This window comes from Corvus hawaiiensis, chromosome 2 (genome assembly GCF_020740725.1).
Source record: "Corvus hawaiiensis isolate bCorHaw1 chromosome 2, bCorHaw1.pri.cur, whole genome shotgun sequence".
Classification (NCBI taxonomy): Eukaryota; Metazoa; Chordata; class Aves; order Passeriformes; family Corvidae; genus Corvus; species Corvus hawaiiensis.
The window spans coordinates 101,530,182-101,556,197 of record NC_063214.1 but is presented as its reverse complement, the minus strand read 5'-3'; the positions used below and the strand labels follow the sequence as shown (position 1 = coordinate 101,556,197).

At 36.5% G+C, this 26,016-nt stretch overlaps 1 protein-coding gene across 10 annotated transcripts in view; it reads right to left on the bottom strand.

The window, feature by feature from the left end:
- The window catches only part of STS (steroid sulfatase), a 109,856-nt gene that overhangs the window by 57,121 nt on the left and 26,719 nt on the right, over positions 1-26,016 (bottom strand). For 9 of the 10 annotated variants that reach the window (XM_048328625.1, XM_048328653.1, XM_048328663.1 and 6 more), the window contains 4 exons: positions 25,714-25,835; positions 22,695-22,817; positions 16,696-17,119; positions 6,217-6,353 (listed from right to left, as the gene is read on the bottom strand). In XM_048328625.1, coding sequence (XP_048184582.1) covers positions 6,217-6,353; positions 16,696-17,119; positions 22,695-22,817; positions 25,714-25,835 — 806 coding nt within the window. Of the gene's footprint in view, positions 1-6,216; positions 6,354-16,695; positions 17,120-22,694; positions 22,818-24,026; positions 24,168-25,713; positions 25,836-26,016 lie in introns of those variants that run through there. The other variant, XM_048328700.1, reaches the window with a different exon arrangement.

Here is a 26,016-nt window from a genome sequence, read left to right as displayed (position 1 = left end):
AGAAATATTTATTTCTGATGAAATTTAATAATACTATGCTGTTTACCAGAAGGACTATAGTTACTGTTCAGGATTGGAAAGAACATTAAAAAACTCCACAAAACCCCCAAAAAACCCCAAACACCCAAACTGTAGGAATGTAAGTTCAGGCCAGAATAGATTGAAATCAATATTAAAATTAAATTTTAATTACTTTGTAATTAAAAATAATAAGTCAGCTTTAAGAGCTTAAAGGCTTGTAAGTTTAAAACAATTACTTTAAAAAGAGAAAAACATTACTTCTTTTTCTCTTTGCTTTGTGAATGCATTAGACTGTGTTACTTCCATCAGAGAAAGAATTCCTATGAGTCTTTTGGACATAGTTCAGTTTTCAGTCTCCTAAATATATTACATTTTCCAAAGTAATATTTGGTTTTTTTCTGAAAGCATTCTTTCTATCTATTAATGAAGTGGTGGTACATCTATTACCAAAACAGAGAAAGATGCCACAGGGGTCATTAAAAATAGTTTATATTAAATTGGAATGGTTTTCACTTAGACCATTGATTCACATCATTCCAGAGTAGGAGAAAGATTAAAAGTAGAGGATGTGATCAAGTTCACATATTTAGCATATTAACTATTTAAACAGGCACAAATTCATCAGATAAAAGGTATGTAAGAATTTAGTTTTCATCATCTCACAATTGGGTGATATAGGGATTAGGAGCCACAGCTTAATCCTGCACATATTATTGATATAATCTCTTTTACAACACTAGGAAATCTCATTAGGGAATAAATAAATTAGATGTTTTTCACTAAAGTCTAGAGTTGTCTTGGTGGAGCTTCTGCCCTTCTCTTCCCCTTTGAAAGTGCTATGTGAAGATACATATTTATAGCCAATTCTTAATCATGATAACAGAGGAATCAGAGAAAAACAGTGTGAAAAGTGGTCTTTCAGTTAGTCCTCCTGGACTGTACCCCAGCTGGCCTTCCTCAGTGAAGTATACTTTACACCTGCCCTGCTGCATTTTAGAATAGGCCACATATTGCCCCAGAGAGTCATGTTGCAGAGTATTGCAAATGCTTCAGTAAGTCATAAATGTTCCTCATGTAAGGTTCAATTTCTTCAGATATCTAAGGTTTAATTACAGTTACTTCTAGTTAGAAAAAAAGGTTATGGGCTGTTATTTCCTTATGAGGAAAATCCATTTAAGATGTCATTAGCATCCTCAAAATTTGTCAATCACTATAGTAATACAGAATCACAAAATGGTTTGGGTTAGAAGGGACCTTCAAAGATCATCTAGTCCAACATCCCTGCCACATTGTTCAGAGCCCTGTACAACCTGACCCTGAACACTGCCAGTGATGGGGCATCCACAGCTTCTCTGTGCAACCCCCCAGTGTCTCATTGACCTCATCACAAACAATTACTTTCGAATAGCTAACCCAAACCTGCCCTCTTCCAGTTTAAAACCCTTGCCCCTTGTCTTGTCAGTATAGGCAATGGCAACAAGTCCCTCGCCACCTTTTTTATAGCCCCTCTTTATACACTGAAAGGCACCAATAATATCTCCCTGAAGCCTTTCTTTCCCCAGGCTAAACAATCTCAGCTCCCCAAGCTAAAGAACCTCAGCTCTTTCAGCCTTTCTTCAGAGGAGAATGTTTCCAGACCTCTGACCATTTCTGTGGCTCTCCTCCGGACCTGGATGCATTACTCCAGGTGGGGTCACACTAGAGAAGAGGAGGAGAGTGTCATGACAGTATCTTGCTTCTGTTTGCTTCAGAGTTCCTTTGTTCTTCTACACTGACTTTTAAAGGTTGTATTTGATTTTGTTTCAAATATGATTTGACTTTGTTGAACAGCTTTTTTTGTTTTCTCCAGCATCTCACAGAATAACTGATGTTGGAAGGGACCTCTGGAGGTTACCTTGCCCAAGCCTGCTGCTTAAACAGGGCTACTTGGAGCCCTGGACCATCTCCAGACTCCACCACTTCTATGGCAACCTGTGTTAGTGTGTGATCATCCTCAGAGTAGAAAAGTTTGCCCTGATGTTCAGAGGAAACCTCACATGTTTCAGTTTTTGCCCATTTCTTCTTGCCACTGGGCACCAATGCAAAGATCCTGCGTCCATCCTCTTTGCACCCTCCCTTCAGGTATTTATATAGGTTAAGACGATACTCTCTTCGCCAGGCTGAATAGGGCTTCAGTCCCAGCTCTCCCAGCTTTTTCTCTTAAAAAATGCTCTAGTCTCTCTTGTAACCCTTTGCTGGACATTGGTCAGTAGCTCTCTATCCCTCTGGTACTGGGAACATATTGAACTATACCCTTCCTATAAAGTTCTATAAAACCTTCTAAGATATTTCAAATAAACATTACATGTAAGATTCTTTGGGATTCCTTTCCTTTCCTTTCCTTTTCCTTTTCCTTTCCCTTTCCCTTTCCCTTTCCCTTTCCCTTTCCCTTTCCCTTTCCCTTTCCCTTTCCCTTTCCTTTCCTTTTTCCTTTCCTTTTTCCTTTCCTTTTTCCTTTCCTTTTTCCTTTCCTTTCCTTTCCTTTCCTTTCCTTTCCTTTCCTTTCCTTTCCTTTCCTTAACATTGGATGACTGCAATATTTTCTTGTAATATTAACTTGATCCTAAGACAGGTCAAAAGATCATGGTAGAGAGGCAGTTATGTTTTTTCAGCTTTCAGGGTATTCATATAATAAAGATATCCAGACAAGGCCCCCACTTTACAGTTACCTAGCCTGTGCCAGACTAAAATTTCTGAGACTTTTTTACATCTAAACCTTTCAGTTGTGATTATCCTACAAAGGAAGAAGACCTGATATGTAGTTCTGCTACTGCTAACAGAACAATAAACAGCCATTTGTAAAAGTGGTGTTGGATTAGTGTGTCTTCACACAGCTTGTATGCAAGTCTACAGGGGGCTCCAAAACTCTTTGCAGTGCTCTGTTTGGATTAAATTAGTGTAATGCAATTTACATCAAAAACAATTTCTGAACATATCCATTTTTCTTCCTATACTCAATCAGGAATGAAGGAATGAAAAAAGGGAATAGAGGAAGGAAGAAAAGGATGATAGTGCATTCATCGATTCATTCATCATTTCTTTTTCCATTTTTAGACTGTAAGATTATTTCATCTGCTCTCATATGAACTATAATTAACAGCATTAATAAGGTGCTTAGCCTACATTGAAAGAAAAATTAATGTTATTAGCCAGAGAATCATTCTCTAAGGCATGTCACATGCAGTGACATTATAACTGTGAATGCTTTCAACATTGAATTCTGTTATACACACACATCAGTTTGCAAAAGCAATAGACATACATGGTCCCAAACCTTATCAAGAGGCTATGTATTTTGGATTTTTGACATGGATTGCAATAATACTCTTCAGTATTGGTTTAACAAGTCGCAAACATGAAATATTCAAAGAAGTATTTTATTCATGTGTCTTTTGGGCTTTTCTCCTCCTAGCATGATTGGTATTGATTCTCAATAAATAAACAAACGAAAATGGAATTGTTTCACATTTATAATTCTGAGTCTTGAATGGACTTTTCCATCTTAAGAGAAAAACTTTTGCTTTCTCTCTTGAAAATGGCACTTAAAGTCTTTCTGATTCCATCTGATCTCTCAAATGAGGAAAAATATTTCAGTTGCATTTCATTCTTCAATCTTTACATCTTTTTCATCACTGCTACCTGGCAGTCCTAACTTCTACTTGCAACTTCTACTCTTTTCTACTCTTTTTTTTTAAGCCATCCACAAAGGTCTTCCACAAAATGTTTCGGTCAGCACAAAACACACTGTAAATTTCTTTCAGAACTGAGTTAAAGCTGGTGTATTTTTCCTACCAAAGGTCAAAGATTTCTGATGTTGTTCTATAATGTAATTTTCTATGCACTCATTTTTTCTTCATATGCTGTGTTGTCTTTTCTTGGAAAGTCTTGCAGCATATTGTTATATTTGTGCTATTTTGTTCTTATTGCTTTTGCAAGTTACACTCATCTATGCATAAATAGTAATTTCTGTCAAGTGAATGATAAAACCTCCATTTCTGAAAATCTTACAGTATTCACTTTTTCATCTTTTCTAGACCATTTTTTTTTTTAACTTTTCTACTGTAACATCTTCAGAGGCATTTGCAAGAACATACTGGTTACTGACATCAGCAGTACAGTGAATCAATCTACTTTCTCTGACATAGCTGATGCATTAAGACTGGAATTTTCAGTGGAGGTTAATGGAAATAAGTACTCCCTTCAACTGAAAAAAAGAGAAAAGCTATATTATTCCTTGAGATTCATTTGGAAATAACAGCCGTAACTTTTTTTCATCAGGCTAATAGTGGAGGAAAAAGTAGCACAGAAACTAAACACATCTTCTACCTCCTGGAGCAAATATGCCATCTCTCATCAGTGAGATCTTACAAGACATAAGCAAAACTGAGTAACCAGATCCCAACTGAAAAATAATTTGTTACTTTTTTACTAGTAAATGACAGTTGTGAATCTGTTTCCGGATTAAGCTAGCCCTACTGTCCTTGATGCTCCTGTAATGAACAGGAAAGGACAATACACGAGGAATGTTGTGTATCTCCTCTAAGTTTGTGCTAAATTCCTATATTATCACAATTAAATTTGTATCACTGATTTATTCCAGCTTTTAAAATACCATGCTTCTGTCCTACAGTTTGGTTTATTTGACACATCTCCTAAGAGCCTGTGGTCATTCTAGAAAAGAGCAGTGGTTTTCAATCTGTTACCATCTCTGCATCACTAAATAGCCTGAAACAGCAACATGTCAGGTACCCTGCTTTCCAACTTGCTGTTTAAGCCCTAGAGGCACTCTCTGGGGCAGCAAGGAAACAGAAAAATGTAACGGCAACAGCAAATAACCAATTAGGCTGGAATAAGCTAAATATTGCACAGCAGAAAAAAAGGAACAGTAAAATCAAACACAGACAGTAAAACCAGCTAATACTCAGTAGATTGCTACAATGTGGATGCAAACAGAAATGATAACACACACATTCTTTTATCTAGTGCAAGTACTCAAATGCTGGTGGCCACTGGTAGAAGTAAGGATTGCGGGTTGACAGAACTGGAATAAAACCTGCTCTCTTTACAAAACCTGATGTACAAAAGAATATTGTTCTGTTACCTCCTACATTGAAAACCCTTCCTAAGCACATCACAGTTTCCCATAAAGGTTTTCCCCATTCCTGCAAATACTGCAATAAGTACATTATAAATCAGTAAGTATGCTGTGCTGCCTTTTGCCCACTGTTTCTGCAACTAGACTTCTTGATACAAAATATGCAAAGAAATACATGTCTAACTGTACATGCTAGCATAATTTATGTATGCACCAAAGTTAAATATCTGTTTATAGCAACTTAGTCAGAAAGTTTTCTTCAAGAAAGCTAATTTTTACTGACTTGTATTGGGAAGAGAATAACTTGGGGTATACAGGAAGGAGGACGGTAAAGTCATCTTTACCTATTATAATACTGCTTTTATCAATATGATTGTTTACAAATATGAACTTGTTACTTGTTTTCACAGGTGATTATCCCTGGAATCAAAGAAACACTTTAATACATCTAGAGATACAGGAAGCCTGTTGAAAGATGTAGGGACCAATTGCATTCCAACCTCAAAGAGAATGGAAGGCGCTGACAGGCAAATTCATTGGTTTTGAATATTTTTCATAAATAGAAGTGGACCTCACCTTAGTGATTTCAGCAATTCAGAGAACTCACTGAAATAATTAGAAAATTAGTTTTGCCAACAGTGCATATTATGTCACTTCATTTGAAAATATTTTGATACTGATATCATATGGTAACTTTTTGAATTAATATGTTGTTTTATAAGGATAGTTTGAACAGGCCAGATGCACCCAGAAGCTCAGAGGGCTGGATTTAACTACCAACTTCAAAGGTCCACACCTCTGCTAAGTCCATGCTGTATAGACCACCTTCACAGTCAAAGAAGGGAATGGGCTTTTGTAGGACACAATAGATTTGGCAATAAAGTAGGTATTGCAAAAGCTCAGATTATTGTGCTTTCTAAATGACTGTTTCTTTCCCCTAAGTATAAAGGACAAGTATGACAGATATACTGTAGACACAAATTGCTGGTCTGAATTTCGTGAACATGAGCACAAGCCATCATGAATTCCCTCCACTGCTATTAGAAGCAAATGTAACATACCTACACTCCAGTCCATTTCCTCCACTGCATCACCATATAAACCATGCTTGCTCTTTCCTTTGAAATTTTCTGAAGCATATAAAGCAGTATGGACATGAAGATAAGACAGGACAAGAAGAAATGGTGCATCAGTGTTCCTGGAAAACAAAACAAACCAAACCCACAAATCCTTAGCATATTCTATAACAAAATTTCTACAAATAAATCTTTCTACAGTAGAGTTAAAAAAAAAAAAAAGGTTCCCTGTCCCCCCATAAACAAACAAACACCAAAAAAAAAGGTGAAAAGGAATAGTGTAATTGATTACAGGGTAATTCCTGAGCAATCATACGCACAGTATAAATGCCATTCTTTTACTGAAATGAAAGCAAAAAGAAGTGACAAAATCTAGATAATTATTATTTGCTATATATATTGAAAGAAGACTTGTTTAAAGGCAGGAATCTAGCAGTTTCTGAATACAAACACCCCTCTTCATTTTACAAGTATATATTTAAAAATCTGAATACAACTGCTCTTCAAAAACATACCCTCAGAACTAAATATCTACATGAAACACAACGTCCTTCCTCACAAAGTCCCGTGGAAGCTGATCAACTGCACTATTATGAAGACCTGGGTCTTTATGCTGGACTAAGGGTATATGACCAAATCTCTGCTCTTTTAAAGCTCTGTGTGTATGCATGTGACTGTACATAACCTCAAAGTATATACTGATTTAAAATTTTTCTTCTCAAGGTAATGAACAGTTTCCATTGTCTTCTATTTCCTAAACAGATACAGAAGAAAGAGTGCAATAAGTAGACTCTCAGTAAATTTTGCTGTTCATGTGATCTGTCAACACAGTATTTATGATCAGTTCCAGCAGGCTGTGAAAGCACAGCTCAAACAAGTACTTCTCCTTATGCATTATTTATAGTACTTTATTTAAAATTGTGCCGTACTAGCCAAATTTACTGCTATATGCTCTAACAGCATTTGCAGTGCATTATGCATATTGTAAATATCAGCTGAACCACAAAAGCACTACCTAAAAAACTTGTCTGGATCTCACCTTAAAGCACACAGCTAATTATAGACTATTTTTAGTTTTATTTATCATATTTTCCCTCAGCAAACTGTGGTGGATAATACCTGTGATTCATGTCAACATCAAAGGGAGACTATATATTTCCTCAAGCAGTTGATCCATCCACACTTTAAAGAGGGGAGGCACAATACAGGCAAGCTCATAAAAAACATTTCTTTAAAATTAACAAAAAAATTCTAACCTTTAGAACTTGAAAACAAAGTCTTTTAGTAAAAGAGATTCATCTGATATCGATACTCTCCTCTCAAAGAAAAATAATTACATTTAATCTAGTATATTTATGATCCATTTTTCCTCCCTCCGTGGTTGGCTCTGTTTTTGCTCAAGTTGCATGGTTAAAGTTTTTTTCTCCTGGCATCTACAGTAGTACATAAATACAAAATAGGAAATTTTTATCCATATTACTCACTTGATGAGTGTGTTTCTGGTGGGGAATTTTTCTTCACAAAAAATTTCTTTATTTTTTTAAGAAACCCAGAAAAAATACAACTTTCTTCATGTGGAAAACGGGTAAAAAATATTTTAATTCTCTTACAAATATTTATGCATTAATCCTGTATTACCTTACTAATAAAAAATACTGATCCAAAAAAATTTAAGACAATGTTTTTCATAAAAAAACACTTCCCACAAAGTTGTTTGTTTCTATTTGAAAAGTCATACATGTGAGAACTTTTCACAGTTTTAGGAACAAATAATAGGAGATTCCTGAGTCAATTAAAAAGGCTGCAAATACCACCAATTGAAGTAAAAAAAAAGATGTATACTTAGAAGTTACATATTTAATATATATATAAATGTAATACTGACCTTTCATTAGAGAACTTTACTGCAAGGCAGATGATTTTTGGTTTAAACTTACAATTTTTTTAATGCCTGGGATTATCTGTTGTATCTGTTGACTTTTTCCTTAAACACAGTTCACTGAGTTGAGATTAATATACAAGTTCTAGATAAAACACCATGTCTTGGGGTGACTTTATGATGTGTATCGCCTATCGTCTGCTCTATGTCCAGACATGAATCCTTTGCCTCTCTGTGCCTTTAAAGCTAGCTAAGGGAGAGCAGGGAGAGTCAGTGGAATTCGTTTGGCGCTGTGTTCAAAACACAGATAAGCTCACTGGCTTCTCCTGCCCAGCACCTCCACTTCTGCAGCAGGGAAGAGAGTTTCATTCCTTTTGCTTTTTAGCTTGTTTCTTGTTCATTAGCTAAAGTATGGAGCCCTGGGACTTTGGCTTCTTCTTCTTCTCTTCTGGAACTGTTCAGAACACCAGAACATCAGAACTTCCCTGGGAGGCCTTTCCACCGAGGCCTGGAGGGACCCACACCAAACCCCACCTCCGGAGAGGAGAAAGCCACACCCACAAAGGACTGAAATCTACCCAGGTTCTCTCCATAGTGAGAGGTTTCATTATTTAGCATTATCCTTTTTTTCCCGTGCCTGTGTGCACTTTTGCTTGTTAAATAAATAGGGTTTTTTTCACTTTCCCCTGAGGAAAATTCTTTCTGAACTTGGGTGGTGGAGGGGTGGCTGTAACCTGCCTTCTATCAGAGGATGTTCATCTCATCTCAAACCAGGACACACCACAATAAATTATTTTATACTTTCAATACTGCAAGCAAAAGCTAGTTTTCATGCAAACTACCTTGTTCTAATGCCATAGAGATACTGCATTCTCATAACTGCCTACCTGCTTTGCTAAAAGTGAGTATCAATAGTCTCCACTACAAATGCTATTTTCAAGACGTAATGACTCAAGTTTTTTGTAGTTTGTTTTGTTTGTTGTTTGTTGAGCTCACACAAAGATCTAACTTTCATGAAGAGTCATCAAATCAATGATTGATATGGAAGGGCACTACATCATTCTCTTTTTTCCAACTAAAATTGACAGATTTTGATTGACAGCTTGCTGTCAGGTATAGAAGTGTCTCACCTATTAATATCCTTTAAAAGATCAGAGACAGCTATTTATCTCCTGCCAAAACTCTATGAGGAGAATCATAACTGAATACCTTTACTCTGACCTTGAAGATGGAATGACAATACCAGCTAGTAGGCAGGAGAGAAATTTGACAGTAACAGCTTAACTCCTAAACCACTTCAATAAACAGCTCTTTCAAAAATGTATTCCCACTATCTTTTACACAGCCCAAACACAGAGAATCTCCGTTTCAAAAGATTTGAGATCTTTTATCCTCACATGAGTCACACAGCTTTTTTCAATTTATCAAGTAGCTAGAGAGATTACATACATCTGACATAAGATATTCTTCAGGGTGTTTTTAATGGATCTTGAAAACATCTTAAAGCATCATGCCTGTGACTCCTCTGCATTGCAAAGTACCGGGTTCGTCTTTTTTATTGTGAGGTGTCTTTATACTACTTAAGGATTCAGCTCAGGCTTGAGCTGTAAAACACAGCTTTAAAGTGAGAGAGCAATTAAAACTAATCTGACTGTGCTTCAAACACAAGTCTTTTAACTTTTTTCCTGCAAATCTGCTCCAAATGCTCGATGCTTTGAAAACTCTTTGGGCAGTTGTTTGCTTTTCTGTGGACCGATGTGGTGCAGCTGACACATTGCAGGGAAGAGACACCACCCAGAGGCACCCGGACAAGCTCGAGAGTTTGGCCCATGAGAATTTAATGATGTCCAACAAGTCCAAGTGCAAAGGCCTGCACCTGAGTCATGTCAATCCCAAGCACAAATGCAGGCTGGATGAAGAATGGATTGAGAGCAGACCTGAGAAGGACTTGGGGTGTCGGTTGACAAGAAGCTCTACATTAGCTGGCAAAATATGTGCTTGCAGCCCATAAAGCCAACTGTATCCCAAGCTTCACCAAAACCAGCATGACCAGCAGGTAATCCTTGAACACTTCCAGGGATGGGGCATCCACAACTGTTCTACCTGTCCCAGTGCTTCATCACCCTCTGAGTGAAGAATTTCTTCATAATACCTAGTCTAAACCTGCCCCCTTTCAGTTTAAAACTATCACCTGTCACTATCTATCCTTACAAAAAGTCCCTCTCCCTCCTTTTATAAGCCCCCTTAAGGTACTGTAAGGCTGCAGTGAGGTCTCTCTTGAGCCTCCTCCATGCTGAACAACCTCAGTATTTTCAGCCTGTCCTCTCAGGAAAGGAGTTTCATCCCACTCATCACCTCCTTGACCCTCCTCAGGATCCACTCTAAGAGGTCCACATCTTTCTTGTGCTGAGCACCGCACACCTAGAAACAGTACTCTAGATGAAGCAACAGTGTGTCAACACAAGCAGATGGAAACATAACATTTCCTTTCCTGTGATTTTCCTTTTACTAAAAAAGTTCTTATTCAGTTTCCCCCCAAGTGGGTAAATTCATTAGTGCTTTTTCCCCATGGATGCCAGATTAGATCATCAGTAAGACAGTGCTCTTTGTGCTAGGACTGGCTGAACGCATGTCATTAAACCTTCTTGTTCCTCCAGGAGGAAAAGCCAACTTTTGGCTTACTTGTATCAAAGCAGGACTTTGTTCTACATGCTGGATTTTGTTTTGTTTCAACTGCCAACCATGCTAAAATTCTTGTTAGTCTGAATGAATCCATGAATTAATGTTTCTGCCCTGCTCTTAAAAAAACACACCTTCAAACACAGGTGTTGTATTTTCAATTTTTTTCAATATCAGAAAGAACTCCAGACCACCTGGGAGTAACTTATCAGAACCATGTGTTGAAAATGCAACAGAGAGAGGCGGGAAAATGTAAATATATAGAAAATCTGATTCTTTCTAGTAGATATTAAAAGTAATATTTGTTACTACTATATCTGCATTTTTGAAATAATTCTTCCATGCCAATATACAAGACACTTCTGCCTCTCCAATTTCATGCCTTCATTGCTTCTTTTAAATGCTTAAGGTAAACAACTCACATGTTTCTATTTCCTTTCTATATAACCTTTTTTCTCCCCCTCCTAAAGAACATTTTTGTAAGCATGGAGAAAAAAAGGAAATTTCTCATCTAGTACAAATTATACTCATTACTGAACCCTCTCATCCTTGAAACTTTGGAGTCCAGTATACAGTTCTACTTCTGTTTTAGAAGTGTACCACTGTCAATTCAGTCTGCCACTCATTGGAGAACTAGTGAGGTCCCTAATCATTCTCAAATGATCTAAAGATTTAGTAAAGCCCTGCATGAACTCACACCTTTTTCCTATTTTCTTGTTCAAAAGGCACAATCAGAGGTCTGAGAGAAAAGGCATGAAGATCCAAGTTACTACACTTTTTAATATATGTGCATATATACATTATATATATACAGAGATACGCAAACTTTTCTCTATAATTTTTATTTTGCTGTAAGCTATAAGGAACATTCTTGTAGGATTCATAAAAACAGTTGATTTCAGAACTCTAACTCCAGTACAACATGACAACTGCTAGATCTTAAGACTTAGTGATATACGGAAAAACTCTAAATCACAGTCTCCTAGAGTAGATAACAAAAAAATTTGAATAGGTGTTGCAACAGTGTTTCAAGGACTAAAATAGAATAGATAAAGAGAAAATTTACAATTTATTAACTGTTATCATAAAATTTTGAAAATTATGCTTATGTAATCTATTACTGGTAAAACTAGGCAAGAAAATTCTTCAAATTCACCTTCACCACAGCTTTTAAATATAATCATGTTTGTATTTAAATACTGTTTTCCAGAAAGTAGATTTCATTAGACATTGTGAAAATTTTATTAATTGTGATCAGCTATAGAAATTTGTCAGAGAGGTATTCTGTATCACGGAGTGGTACTTTTGTGTTGTTAATTTCTGATACCTTAGAAACCGGACTCTGGCATTTTGCAAAATTGGATTTTCTGTGCAGCTGGTCATTGAAGGGCATGCTGAAGATGTATGAGTGACAACCACATTGAATTTAACATGAAATAATTAGCATCCATTTGACTTTCAAATACACTGTAATACCAAAAGAGCATTAGAATTAACATACACAGAGCTGACCTGCCCACTCACAATTAGGGTAAGCAACTAAATTACTACCTGTTTTCACACACCAGATCTGACATTTGCAATTGCATACATTCTTCTGTGCCATTTTTGGGCACTGAATTTTGTATTTGGTCTTTTTCAGTCTCTTGAGGAACAAACAAAAATTGTAATATGCATGCACTGGACAAAGGAAGATAAAATACAATACCACCTCTCCAAAAAACAGACCAAAGTAGCTATACACTGTGAAGAAATTACAAGACTTTAAAAATACGAATTCTAATAGTTACATAGAATCACAATCCAAGTCTGCCATCCAGGAGTCCGAGGTAGTAGTTCTAAAGACCCCTCTCCTTATTTTGCTACAAATCAGAAACTCTTACCATTTTGTCATCCTTGTGCCCAAAGAGCTTCCAGCCATCACAACACCCACCACTCTTTCTCTGTTCACAGAGAGCGGGTTCAGCAGGGCCCCTCGCCAGTTGGGTTCACTCACCAGCTGTGTCAGGAAGTTATCTCCCATACACTCCAAGAAGCACTTACACAGTTTCCTGTCCACTGTACTGCATTTCCAGCTCTGGTAAGCTGAAGTCCCCCTCATGAATAAAGGCCAGGAATTGTGAGACTTCTCCCAGATGCTTATAGAATATTTGGTCTTCCTCTTCATCCTGTCTGGGTGGTCCATAACATATTCCCACCTTGGTGTCTACCTTGTTGGCCTATCCCCTGATTCTTACCCACAAACACTCAAATCTATCACTACCATCATTAAGCTCTGGATAATCAAAACACTCCTTAATACAAAAGTCTACCCCACCACCTCTCCTTCTTTGCCTATTCCTTCTGAAGAATTTGATGTTTATACATGGTAAGAAGTCACAAAACTGAAAATTACTGAGAAACAGCTAGAAAAGAGAATGTCTGGAAGTCCATCACCTGAACTCTGAAGAACTTATAGAGGTAATATAGGTGATAGGTATATTAAACTTACATAGATAAAACACTGGAAAATTAATATATATATATTAATATACATTGTATATAAATATAGCATAAAAAAAGCTTTACAGGAAATACCAGTGCTGTTGAGGGTTGGCGCATCATCATATATTTATTGTAAAAATATTTAACCAACTAAAACACACATGATATCTGATGATTTTTAGTTTGATGATAAAATGTGTATTCAGAACCAGTTAATGTGAAATCTTGAATTCTTCAAATTCAGGATTGTTTGCACTCTGGTATAATTGTGTACAAGGATTACCAGTGTACATGAGTTAGCTTGCTACTTAACGTGTCATCTAAAGAAAAGTAGACTGTATGACAAATTGAATGTTCAAACGTGGCTAAAGGGCTGAAAGACCTGGAATGACAAGAATGCTGTCAAGCACTGACTTCCAAAAACCTTATGACCCCTCACTTTTGCAACCTGGTTGCCTCTCAGTGGCTGTTCACCTGCAAATGGCCAAAGTCAATAGATTAGTCATAAAAGCAATGGTCTACTGGTGCTCTGGAGTTTATAGGTATGAACTCTATCATTTCAGAACTAGTGTGTCAAAGCAAATATTGATTTTGTTGCTCACACTAATACATGAGATAGATCAATTCAGTGAATATTAATCTTATTACTCATAGCCCCAGGAGTAAGGTTTATGGTCATATACTTGGCATGTGGGTTCATTAAAGGACACAGTTAAGATTGCTCAAATGTCCTAATTGCTTCTCAATACCTTAACATGTTTGGGTATTCTCTAATATAACATTGCTTATGAAGAGTCTGGGTTATAATTCTCACTGTAATTGCAGCACTCCTGTAACAAAGTTTATTGTAAAACACAAATATGTGCTATTAACCTGGAATTCAATTTAACATCACTGTTGTCTGAAAACTACACTGACATTTGGGGCCAAGTGCCTAAATGATATGAAGCCACTTACCTCCAGCTGGGTCAAAAAAGCTATGCTGACCTAGATGATACATTATTTTGCCAGCTCTAAACACTGGCAAAAAACAACACTAATCTACACGATAACACTGTGCACACTACACATATTAATGCAGTTAAAAGAGTTACTGGTTTCCTACCATTGATTTCCATCTTGAACTCACCTATTTTGAGGCAGACATTTTATTGTCATGGCATTGAAATCAGTGAAACATTCATAGATACCCAAAACACTGTCACTACAGGCACTTTATATACTGGTAAATAATGCAAGAATATACCAACATGTAGTTAATGTACTTGAGAGTCTTTTAAAATCACCGAATGCTTGGTCACTAAGCAAGTAATCTCTCAACAATTTTCAACTGCGTGTGTGTGTTTGTAATAACAAAGTTATTCACTGTTAAATTAGTTACAATGTATCTGAGAAGGCATCTTTATATCTATCCCCATTGCCATAAGGAAATAAAGATGGTTTAGTCCATTTATAAATACTTATGAGAATGTTGATTGTTGGGAAGACTTACTCACTTAAGGAAATTTGTTATGAAAACCATTTTTTCAGTAGAATGTGTAGAAATGGCCACATCAAATATTCATAATGATAGAAATGACAAAAAATTGCAGCATGAGATCGAGAGTTTAGATAAACATTTTTTCTTGCTAACAGCTAGAAGCAGCTGCTGTGTGCAGTCATTAAGTCTAGAAAATTTAGCCGCAGATTCTTTGGTACATGTTTTCATCCAGCAATGACACCATATGCATGTATTCACAGTAACTGGAGCTACATACTTTAAAGAATTCAGGGATGTAGAAGAGAAATTCAAGATAATAGTAATTCTACATCTTAGAATATGATTTAAATTTGATTTAGTATTTTTAAAAATGCTGCAACCTGTGTCAAAAGTGGTGGAGAAAAATACATACATGTATTTTTTCCAGAAGTTAAATTGATTAAGTATTTTTTTCTCAAATATATTGATTTCTATTTTAGAATACACAAATGTATACTTTTTTGATTTAATCCCATTAAGACCCCTATGGTGAGAATTATGGCAAAGTAACTGACTTAGCAAAAATGAACGATGACTTACAATGGTTTTGGAAATCCAATATTTAGGTGGCCCCATGTGATGGCTATTAAAAACACTGTTTTCAAAACACCGCATTTGTTTCACAGAATCACAGAATACAGAATGGGTAAAGTTGGAAGGGACAACAGTGGGATCATCTGGTCCAGCCTCCCTGTTCAAGCAGGGTCATCCCAGAGCATATGGCACAGGAGTATGTCCAGACAGTTCTTAAATATCTCCAGTGAGGGAGACTCCAAAACCTCTTTGGGCAACTGTTCCAGGGCACTGTCCCCAGCACAGTAAAGACGTACTTCCTCATACTCAGAACTTCCTGTGCCTCAGTTTCTGCTCATTGCCTCTTGTCCTATTGCTTGGCATCACCAAGAAGAGCCTGGCTCCATCCTATTGACACTCTCACCTCAGATACTTATGTATGGTGACAAGGTCCCCTTTCAATTTTCTCTTCTTGAGGCTGAACAGGCCCAGCTACCTCAGCCGTTCCTCATAAGAGGGATACTCCATTCCCTTAATCAACTTTACTGCCCTCTGCTGGACCTGCTCCAGGAGCTCCATGTCTCTCCTGTCCTCAGGATCTGAGAACTGGACACAGCACTCCAGATGTGACCTCACCAGGGCTGAGCAGAGGGGCAGGATCACCTCCCTCAACCTGCTGGCAATGCTCTTCCTAATGCCCCCTAGGATACCATTGTCCTTCTTGGCCACAGGGACACACTGATGGCTCATGGACAGCTTGTTATTCACCAGGACCCCTAGGTCCTTCTCCAAAGAGCTGCTTTCCAGCAGATCACTCCCAGTCTGTCCCTGTGCCTGGGGTTATTCTGTCCCAGGTGCAGAAGCTAGCACCCTAATTTCTGAAAACCAAATCTTTTCAAAATTACTATAATAAAAGTGGAGTCATCTAAAATGCCAGTATCTTAAAAAATTTGCCATATGAATGCCTTTTAATGGATGTATCAACTCCATGATGAAGAACATTTCCCCATTCCAGAAAAGTAATGGATTATGACTCTGCATTGTGCTTTCACAAAATTGTCACACCACAAAAAAGTTTTCATATTTCAAGTTACATGAAATTCTTAAGAATTAGTCCTAAAAAAGTTGAAAATTAAAAAAAAAAGAAATTCTGAAGCATGTATATAAAAATGATTTACTTTTTATAGAGAAATTAATTACATACCAAATAGAAAGAAACCAGTCATTTCCACCAAAAAGATTAACTTCAGTCATCTTTTAAAGGAAAAAAAATTTGATCAAATATAATGACATATTCCTTGTGCCCACCAGCTCACATTTTTTTCTAATTTTCAGATGCACTGTCATTATGAAATGCCAACAATAACTTACAAAACAGGTAGAAACCTACCTTCCAATAAACTGCATGGCTTCTTTTGTCAGCCTCTGAGTAAGATTCTCATAGGACAGTGGCTGCTGGATAATCTGATGGTCCCTCATTAAAAAGCAGTTTAGGTGTCGAAAATGATAGAAGAAAAAAATCAAAACCACAAGTGAAATTGTGATTATTAACAAGAAGTAACCCAATGCTTGGAAGGGTACTGTGAGGAGGCCAATGTAGTGCGCTATCGCCAAAGACACAAGGGCGATTCCAATGATTTGGATTGGGGTGACAAGGGCTTTCTGAACCCCTTTTAAAAATACGCTGCCTTGGCCAAGTTTGCAGTCTCTAAAATTAGTCACGGGAAGGCCATAAAAGTAATCAAATCCATGACTGTGGGGGTGGTGACAGAAGTCATTCCTGCTTTCACAGTTCATCCCGAGATGCCACTTTCCTACAAAGAGAGAAGGACAGGGAGTATTTTGTACATATATCATCAAACTTTTAATTTGCATTATTTCAAACATGAAGCTGTCACTATCTGACTGATATCCCCCTGCTCCCAGCATTTATTTTGTGGACCCCTATTTTCTATTTAAACTTTCTTTATGCCTTCCTCAAAGATTTTTTTTCATGTCTGCCTCTTCATCTCAGTTAGAAATAGTTTGACATGGCTGCTGCTAAAGAACATTAAATTTTGAGTGGGCTAGCAGGTTACTGAAGAGCAACAGAGCCCTAAAAGTGTTAACTTTGGAAATAAAGCCTTTGTGGATGTGTAGTTGTCATAAGAAAATACTATTTTGCAGCAGCTACTGATTGAAGAGGAAGAACTAATATGAAATTACAAAATATCTTTTCTGAAATTTTTCTGGCAAATAATTTGACTAGTTAAAAAACAAAAAAGAGAAAAGAAGAAGAGAAAAACAGTAACAAATCAATAAAGAATAGGGAAATTATTAAAGCATTTATTATTTAAATGATTGCAAAATCGCTGAAATTGCCAATCTTCCTCAAAATACACATATATATAGTGAGGGTGATTATTTTGTATTTATATATTTCATATATATAAATTAAAACCAAACAACAGTAACAAGTAAATTGCTGTCAAATACTATCTCTCACAGCATTTTGTCCCACTAGGAAATCACTCTAATCCTGCAATAATGTTGGACAGTCTGACACAAGAAACCACTGAGCCTGATTTGCATTATACTAATATAATCTACATTCATGCTGATTATGGTAAGCATCTAGATAATTCATTCTGTGACTCAGGTACAACCTCTTACCATATGCTTATGCATTGCTTAGCACAACAGATCTAATTGGTAGCTGTTATTTGAATCAAAATGCATAATTATAAAAAAAAAAAATTCAAATTCAGTTAAGCCTATTGAGATGGATTATGGCTAGAGCTATGCTCTTTGCTCTCAGCAAGAAAATGTGTTGAATATCTAGAAAAGCATGCTGGCCTTGACAAAATAGATGACATTATATATTGCTGGGCCAAACTTTTATTTATTTTTCTGAATCAAATGCCTAAACATGACCAGCATAATTCAGGGGTTGTCATCTTAAAAGAAATAAACAAGAAAATCTGCAAACCCAGTAAGGCTTCACTCCCATAACTTAGCCCAAAGAAATTTGAAATATCTGTTTTAGAGACTTCAGAATACACATGGCAGAAAGTGCAAAACAGGAAAAAAAAAAGCATATATATACTTTTCCCTTTTTCCAAACCACCCCATCTTTTAAATATCTCTAAGAAAATCCTGATGCAAACAGTCCTGACTACCTCCTTCTGGGTCTACAGAACAGCATATTCACCCTGCACTTCTTCCTTCGGCAGTGACAAATGCAGGTACTGCAGTACCAAAGAGGGTGAACATGGAGATCTGTTCTACTTTTTTTAAATTTAGCAAATGAGCTGGGTGTTCTTATTTTTCTTCCACAAATAACAGAACTGAGGTATAGGATGAGAATGCCATATGCCTAAGTTCATCTGTCAGCAAAGGTGGAAAAAACACAGAAATCTTGAATCTGAGTTGAGTCCAGTTGTCCTCGTACATCTCTTGATGATCTTAAGTTAAAAATAACTTCTGTATATCAATGAAGCAGGTATAAAAGATTTTCAGGTCTGCTTATGTGCCAGTGAAATGAAGGCCTTTACACCTTTCTCATTCCATCAGAACTTTTCCCTGTCAGATGGCCCCTCACTTGAAGTGGTATTCTGCTTTTTGTGAGCAGAATGGTTCTTGTCACTACTTTTGACGTGGTCCAGGGAAAATTATCGTGGTCAATTAAAAAAAACAGCAGTACACACCATTGTACTGAAATTTCAGCAGTTATAATGGTGCTATAAAGGACTAGTTAAGGCTGGAACAGCGATTTTCATTCACAGCAAACAAAGATGCATATTTTTGAAAAGAAATGCTTCAATTTTTTCTCTTAGGTTTGGATGACTGTCTTAAAGGAATAATCATAAAGCCAGATGTGTAACAAAGTGAGCATGAAACTCTCATCAAGTTAGATAACTGATTTAAAGGTAGAGGCTTATAATCATGAACATAAATGATTTTCAGGCTTTAATTTTAAATTTTTTGTTGTTGTATGTTAATCTCAAGGTACCTATAAATCAGTAAGAAAACATGAAAAAGAAAGAAATTAAGTATACCTTCAAGGTCACTTATTATGATACAGAGTTTTTTTTTAACTGGATCTCAACTACAAGCCAGGACAGAAAAATCTTGGAATAACAAAGTAGGACAGGGAGAAATATAGGTCTATTTTTATCGAAAGGGTTTTAGCAAGCACAACAAATTGTTCAATGTCAAGATGAACATGGGCCTCAGAGAAAGATTTTTTGAGAAGCAACTTGAGCCAAACAAAGCAGAGAGCAGGTTAGCAGGAAAAGCAATAGAAGCCCTCGTTCAAATTATATCGGCAGCTGTGACGGAATGACACAACTGCCATTCTCAAACGCTGGGGAGGTAGAAGGTTTTGATAGATCCTGCACTGCCCTGAAAAAGCAAGTGATGACTGGGTCCACAATACATGCTTTGTTTCACTCCTTGTGACAATAACCCCTGCCTTGAGCTAGTGCTTGAACAGATTACTGTAATGTGCTTTAGATTCTGGGGCCCTCCTGAATCTGAGAGCAGTGCAAAATGCTCTCATCTTTGCCAAGTGATGCTTCATAGAATGGACACATCACACAAGCATCATAAGCATTTCAGCAGATTCTACCAAGCTTTTGAGTGAAATTTATGCTGTTAATTGTAAATTATGAGTGCTGTAATAATTTGAGACCTAGGCTTTTTTCCCTCTCCGTCAGCCACAATTACGATTTCTGCAGAGAGAAAGCAGTGCAATGAAAAGCAAGTGGAAATGAGAGGCAAGTTCTATTCAGCCAAGAAACTTCACTTGAAACTCAGTTTTTCAGAATGCAGAATCCTGAGGACACTACAGAAATCAATGTTTCCCCTGTATTTTTCCTTCAGATAATGGGAAAGGGAGCAGTATGAAGACTGATTTTTATATAATGATATATTTCTTTAGGAATGATTTTGTGCTTTTCAGATAGATGGCAAGATACAAGATGTGAAGCAAGATGCAAACAGAAATATTTTATGTTCTTAAGGAAATATACTTATTTGAAGTACAGAGGAAAAATTATAAAAAATATATGTGCATATGGTATTAACATGGACAGATTTTAAGCTGTTTTATGAATAACTGTTGTATTAACTCCACTCCATAGACTCAGTCAATCTTGAATTGGACACCTTACTACTGTGATGTGTCCAAACATTACAATACTTCATTCTGGAACAAATAAGTACCAGTTATCAATTAGTATTTTAGCTTCAGAGATAAGCTACATAGGTGGATTTTAAACTTCTCTGGACAACACACTGGATAACAATAGTGAGGAAAAATTAACCTTTACTCAATTTTAATTGAGTATAGCAGTAGTTAAAATAATACCTATCAAATTTAAGGGGAAATTTTGAATTATGAATAGCTATTTCTAACAAAACATCGGCATTTCTTCCCACTGGTGAAATATTACGTATTCTATGCATCTGCTTTTTTTGATAGAACCTGGTTTTGTTGCAGATCTGATTGTGTGCTTTCCTGACAGATCTATTGGTTGTCACCTTCTTTATGTCACAAGGGAAAACAATGAGGTAGAAAAGTGTATACATAAAGTAGATTTATGGCTAAAATATATTTTGGGACATACCAAACAAAAGGAAGCATATATTCAGTGGAGAAAAAAAATTTAAAAAGGAAACAAAAATGCACCTAGAGAAGAAAAAGAATGTCCTTAGAGAGGAGATTGGCAAAAAAATTTAAAAATAACACAACTGGCTTGAGGAATAGAAAGGCTTCAAATTACCCTTATGCCAATCCATCACTGGTGCAGGATTTGACAATTAATTGTTTGGGAACTGCTGAGTTAGACTGAACCAAGTAAAGACTCCCTACCAATATGATGTGATAAGAATACCAGCAAAAGCAGAAAATGGACTGGTTGTGAATCAGACTGCCTATCTAGTCTTCAAATCTACATAATTTTTCTTTCTTCCATTTACATATGCTTTATCTGTAATTTTAATGCACTTCTTGATTTTTGGAAACCTTCATTATACTCTAAGGATATGGTAATATTGTATTTTATGGTCTCATAGCTATCATTCAGGCCACTTGGAAGAATTGTTCATTAAGCATCATGGAGATAACTTCTGGAGATCTAAGTGGCAAGCTGTCACGTTGCAGTGAAAGTGGTTAAAAAAAGAACATTAACTAGGTCAGCCCCAGAAAATGAGTTGTACAACTGTGCTGGTAACAAATAGAAAAAACCCGGTCTTTAATTGAATATGCAGCAATAGGAATTAAGTCCACAAGGAACATGACAAATTATGAACAGCTTTTTTGTACTATGGTTCCAATGCACCTACACTAAATAAACTTCTGATAAGAAATTCTGGTTTTCTCTTTTCATTCTTTCAGGACATCATGGTATTTTATGCTTTATAAGACTGGGGTATAGCTAAGTAGGATTTTTAGCTAGGAACGCTGACACTGGTTTATCTACATAGTACAGACATTTTTTGAACAGTGGTGTGAATTGTTAGCCTTGCTAAACAGCCTGGTTTTTTAAACAAAAATTACTCTCAAAATTGCAAGTTTTTGTTTCATTTAAAAATCAGATTGGGTGCATCCTTCATCTAAATTAATTTAGTAATATTCCAGTATGATGTTCTCTGTACAACTATTCCCTGGCAATTCCAGTACAGAAATACATTATGTAATACAAGTTGAACTTCACAAGAATCTTCTAAAATATAAGCAATATGGAATAAGTCAGTGGCCAAATTAAGAAAAAAAATCAGAAATCTTTAATGTTATACTTTTATGATATTAATTCCAGTTCTATTTAATATTCATCTAGTGTGATTCCTTTTGCCCATCACTGGATATTTATGCTGCAATCAGTTGTCTGAACAATCTTTATAATGAGAGAGAAATATATTTTTATATTAAACATCTACCAAAGAATAAGAAAAAATTCCTAGAAATGCCCATTTCTGTCTGATGACTAAGACAGTAGCCCAGACATCACATTATTTACTTTATGGGTATTTGAACACTGGTGAAATGAAAACCACCACTGTGCTGACTTGCACCCTATGATCAATCCCTCATTGTCTCTCTGATGTAATCAAACTCCTATTTATACTGAAAACTTTTCAAGAGCTTGACTAATTTTCAGTTTGTTCATCATGTTTCTTCAGTACCTTGCAAAATGAAACTATAACTACAGAAGTGAATTAGACATACTTACCTGACTAGTGTTTCACATAGGCATGGGAATGTGCTCAGTTTTGTTCCAGAAAAATAAATTCATTATGCTGTGGGGGAGAAAAGCTTAATGCAGACCCTTTATGGCCTACATGGAAAGCTAATGTTCTTTTCATTGAAATGAAAGAAAATAGTGCTGTGTATATCTGCAATTTTACCTATTAGAGCTGTTGCATAACCTTTCTGCTTCAGGAGTTTGGAAAAAGTTATTTCTTCAGAAGGAAGTCCCCCAGAAGAGGCAGAAAATAAGAAGACACCAACTCGTGAGAAGGCAGCCATTCCTAAATACAATAAAAATGAGTGAGACCACAATAATACAAAGAAACAATTTCCATTCATTAGTTCTGCCTGAACTTTTTTTGCTTTAGGTGGTATCACTTAAATGACATAATACAATCAGACATTAAATGTTTCAAGTGGAAGATACAATCATCCATTTAGCTGAGTGAGGTCTTTTCTGTATTGACACTAGAAACTGAGACATGGAGAAAAAATTCTCAGCTTATAACCATGGGGCCAGCCATCACATAAACAGGTGCAGCCCTTTGTGTAGATTTCCTAAGGTATAGCAAAAGTTTAAGAAGTTAAGCTTGAATAATTTGTTTTTCTTGTACATGGGGAGGGAAGGAAGATGAGGACTAAGTGAGATCGTTCCCAAGTTCTACTCTCAGAATTTCCACTTTCCTCATATGTGGTTTTTTACAAGCTTTAAGGTTTTTTGAGAGAAGGCACATTGAAATAGGGCAGTCTTACAGCTTGGCATGTAAATATCATGAGGTCAGAAAGAGCAAGGGAGAATCTGATTCTGTAAATAGAGTAGCTTGGGCTGTCAGCATTGATGGGGAAGAACCAGTGTTTCAGTGGCACAGACACATCATCCAATGCATGCAGAGCGAGCACACTAAAGGAGCATCAGGTACTGGCTAACAAGACAACATCTAAATAAGGCACAGTAATTTCTATATACTAAGAGTCTGAGACACACAAATGAGCTTATAAACTGCTCTCAGGATGAGGAACTTGAGAGCTCAGGTTCATGAAAATTTGATTACTAGGATTCCAGACGAGAGCTGGCACTGAAAACAGACAGAAGAAGAAGAACAGAGAATGTATATGCAAATCTGTGCAGATATATCTTCAGGAAGTCTAAATTATGCAACTGGATGATTACAGTTCCCAAGTTAACATGACTGATGTAGACAAGCAGAATCCTTACCCAAGTATCCCTTGAGGTTACATGAGAAAAAGACTCGTTAGACTGGTTTAATAAAGAGAGCTCAACCTACCCTTCAAATGCTGACTTCAGATTTTCACCCCAGATAGTTTTGCTGATCAACACTTCAGATAGCGTTAGTCATATATTTACCTATATTTTATTTATTTATGTTTGTTTTTATGTATTTCAAGCTCTTGTAACTGAAATCAGTGTAATTCCCTTAAGTTATCAGAATGAAAGTACAGAAGCATGATTTCCTTTTTTTCATCATTACCTTTCTCTGAGTTTGTGTCTCATCCAATACTGCATTTTGGAATCTTTTTCTTCAGCTCTATTAGCAGGAATTTTATATTTCTAACATTTTTTCCACATCATGATTCTAGTGTCTTCTATAATAACCCTTTACTAGTTCTTCACAGATATTAGGAAGCAATCCATATTTAGAAATCTTGTAATTTAAGTAAGACAAAGTTCAATTTTTGTACCTACATGGAAATGATTAGGTATGTCTGAGAGCTGATCAGTGAAGAAAAAAATTAGTTCAAGTGCTAATTTTTCAGAAATAAGAACAAGGATCATAATGGAAAGCGACCTGTGACTTCACCTACAGTAAATATTAATAGCAATATATCTGTAACAGGTATATAAAATTTTCCTTTGCAGAAGAATTTAATGGAAAATTTAGCAAGTTATATTAGCTGGCACTTTTGCAGAAGCTTGTTACTTGATTTGAATGAGCACTAACGTATCAAGTAGGCTCCAGAGTCTTGCTTTGCTTTCATTCCCAGAAGCAAGGACAGGATGTTTTATCACTAATGAACAAGTGATCTGATTAATGTATAATGATCCTTGCTAAAAATGATGTTAAGGGAATGTTAAAGTTGCATGACTAAGCACTGAGAGGCTCAGTCCCAGAACACTAAAATAAACAGACTAGATCTTCATTGACTCAAATAGGCTTTGGATCAGGTACTTTAAAAGTAAGAGAAATTAAATGCATGTATTCACAGGATACTTAACACTGTGTATGGGTAGATATGGAACAAAAATAACACTTTACAGAGATGAGAGATTTTTTGCTCTCTTCTTCCCAGTTTTAAGGGCAACTTGAATACCTTAATGAACTGTCCTGCCCCTAGTTCCGCCCCCCTGCAAAAAAAAGAAAACCAAAGCCAAAATACAAACCCAACAATTTGTCTAAACAAAAACGTTTTGCAGAAATAGAAATGTCTGAGCAGAAGTATTTACATTGGGTTCTTCCACTGAGCCTTTCTAGATGCATCTCTGTGATGTTCAATACTTGTGCTGCCCACCAACATGGTGGGAACAGCCTGAATGCAACTGTGGAGGCAGGCAAAGAGCCTGGGGTCATTGAATAGCGGAGGAAGTTGACAGGATCACAGAGAATCACAAGATATGCTTAGTTGGAAGGGACCTACAGAGATCATTGAATCCAACATCCAGCCCTGCACAGGACATCCTCATGAGTCACACCATATGCCCTAGAGTATTGTCCAAACACTTCTTGAACTCTGTCAGGCTTGGTGCACACAGCACTCAAGGTGAGGCTGCCCTCAGAGCAGCACAGAGAAGTTCGGGACAATCTCCTTCGTTGTCTGGCTGGCAGTGCTGTGCCTGATGCAGTCCAGGACACAGGTGGCATTAAACAACCACAGTCAGATTGTTTTGTCAGTATTTAAAGAAAAAAAATATTTTACTCACTAAAAAACCTTTATCTTTGTGTCCACTCTTCTGAAATGTGAAAATTCCCCATATATATGAAATATATCAAATGTAGACCAGCTCTGCTGAGCTTCATCAGTCACTGAAAGGACTCATCATTTATCATTACTCAACCCAGTAATGATCAACAAATCAAGAAAGGCCAGGCAAAAAACCTGCATATGGTTTACTGTAAATAAAATATTATATTTATATATAAATAAAGTAATGGATTTTACCTGATCTTATAGGATATCTCCCTGTCAGGAAAGCTGCCCTACTTGGAGTACAAAGTGGGGATGCTGCTATATGCTGAGTAAGTGTCACTCCTTCCACTGCTAGCCTGTCAATATTAGGGGTTCTGGAAAAACACAAGCAGGTGAGAAAAAATACACAAAGATGATTATTTGGATACAGGCATGGCAAGCCCAAGGCACCTGAGGCAAGAGCTATCAGGAAAATATAGTTAATATTTACTGTATGTAAATTATCAAAACCATGCTGGGGTTGCAATTCCAAATACTATCATGTCAAATATTTTT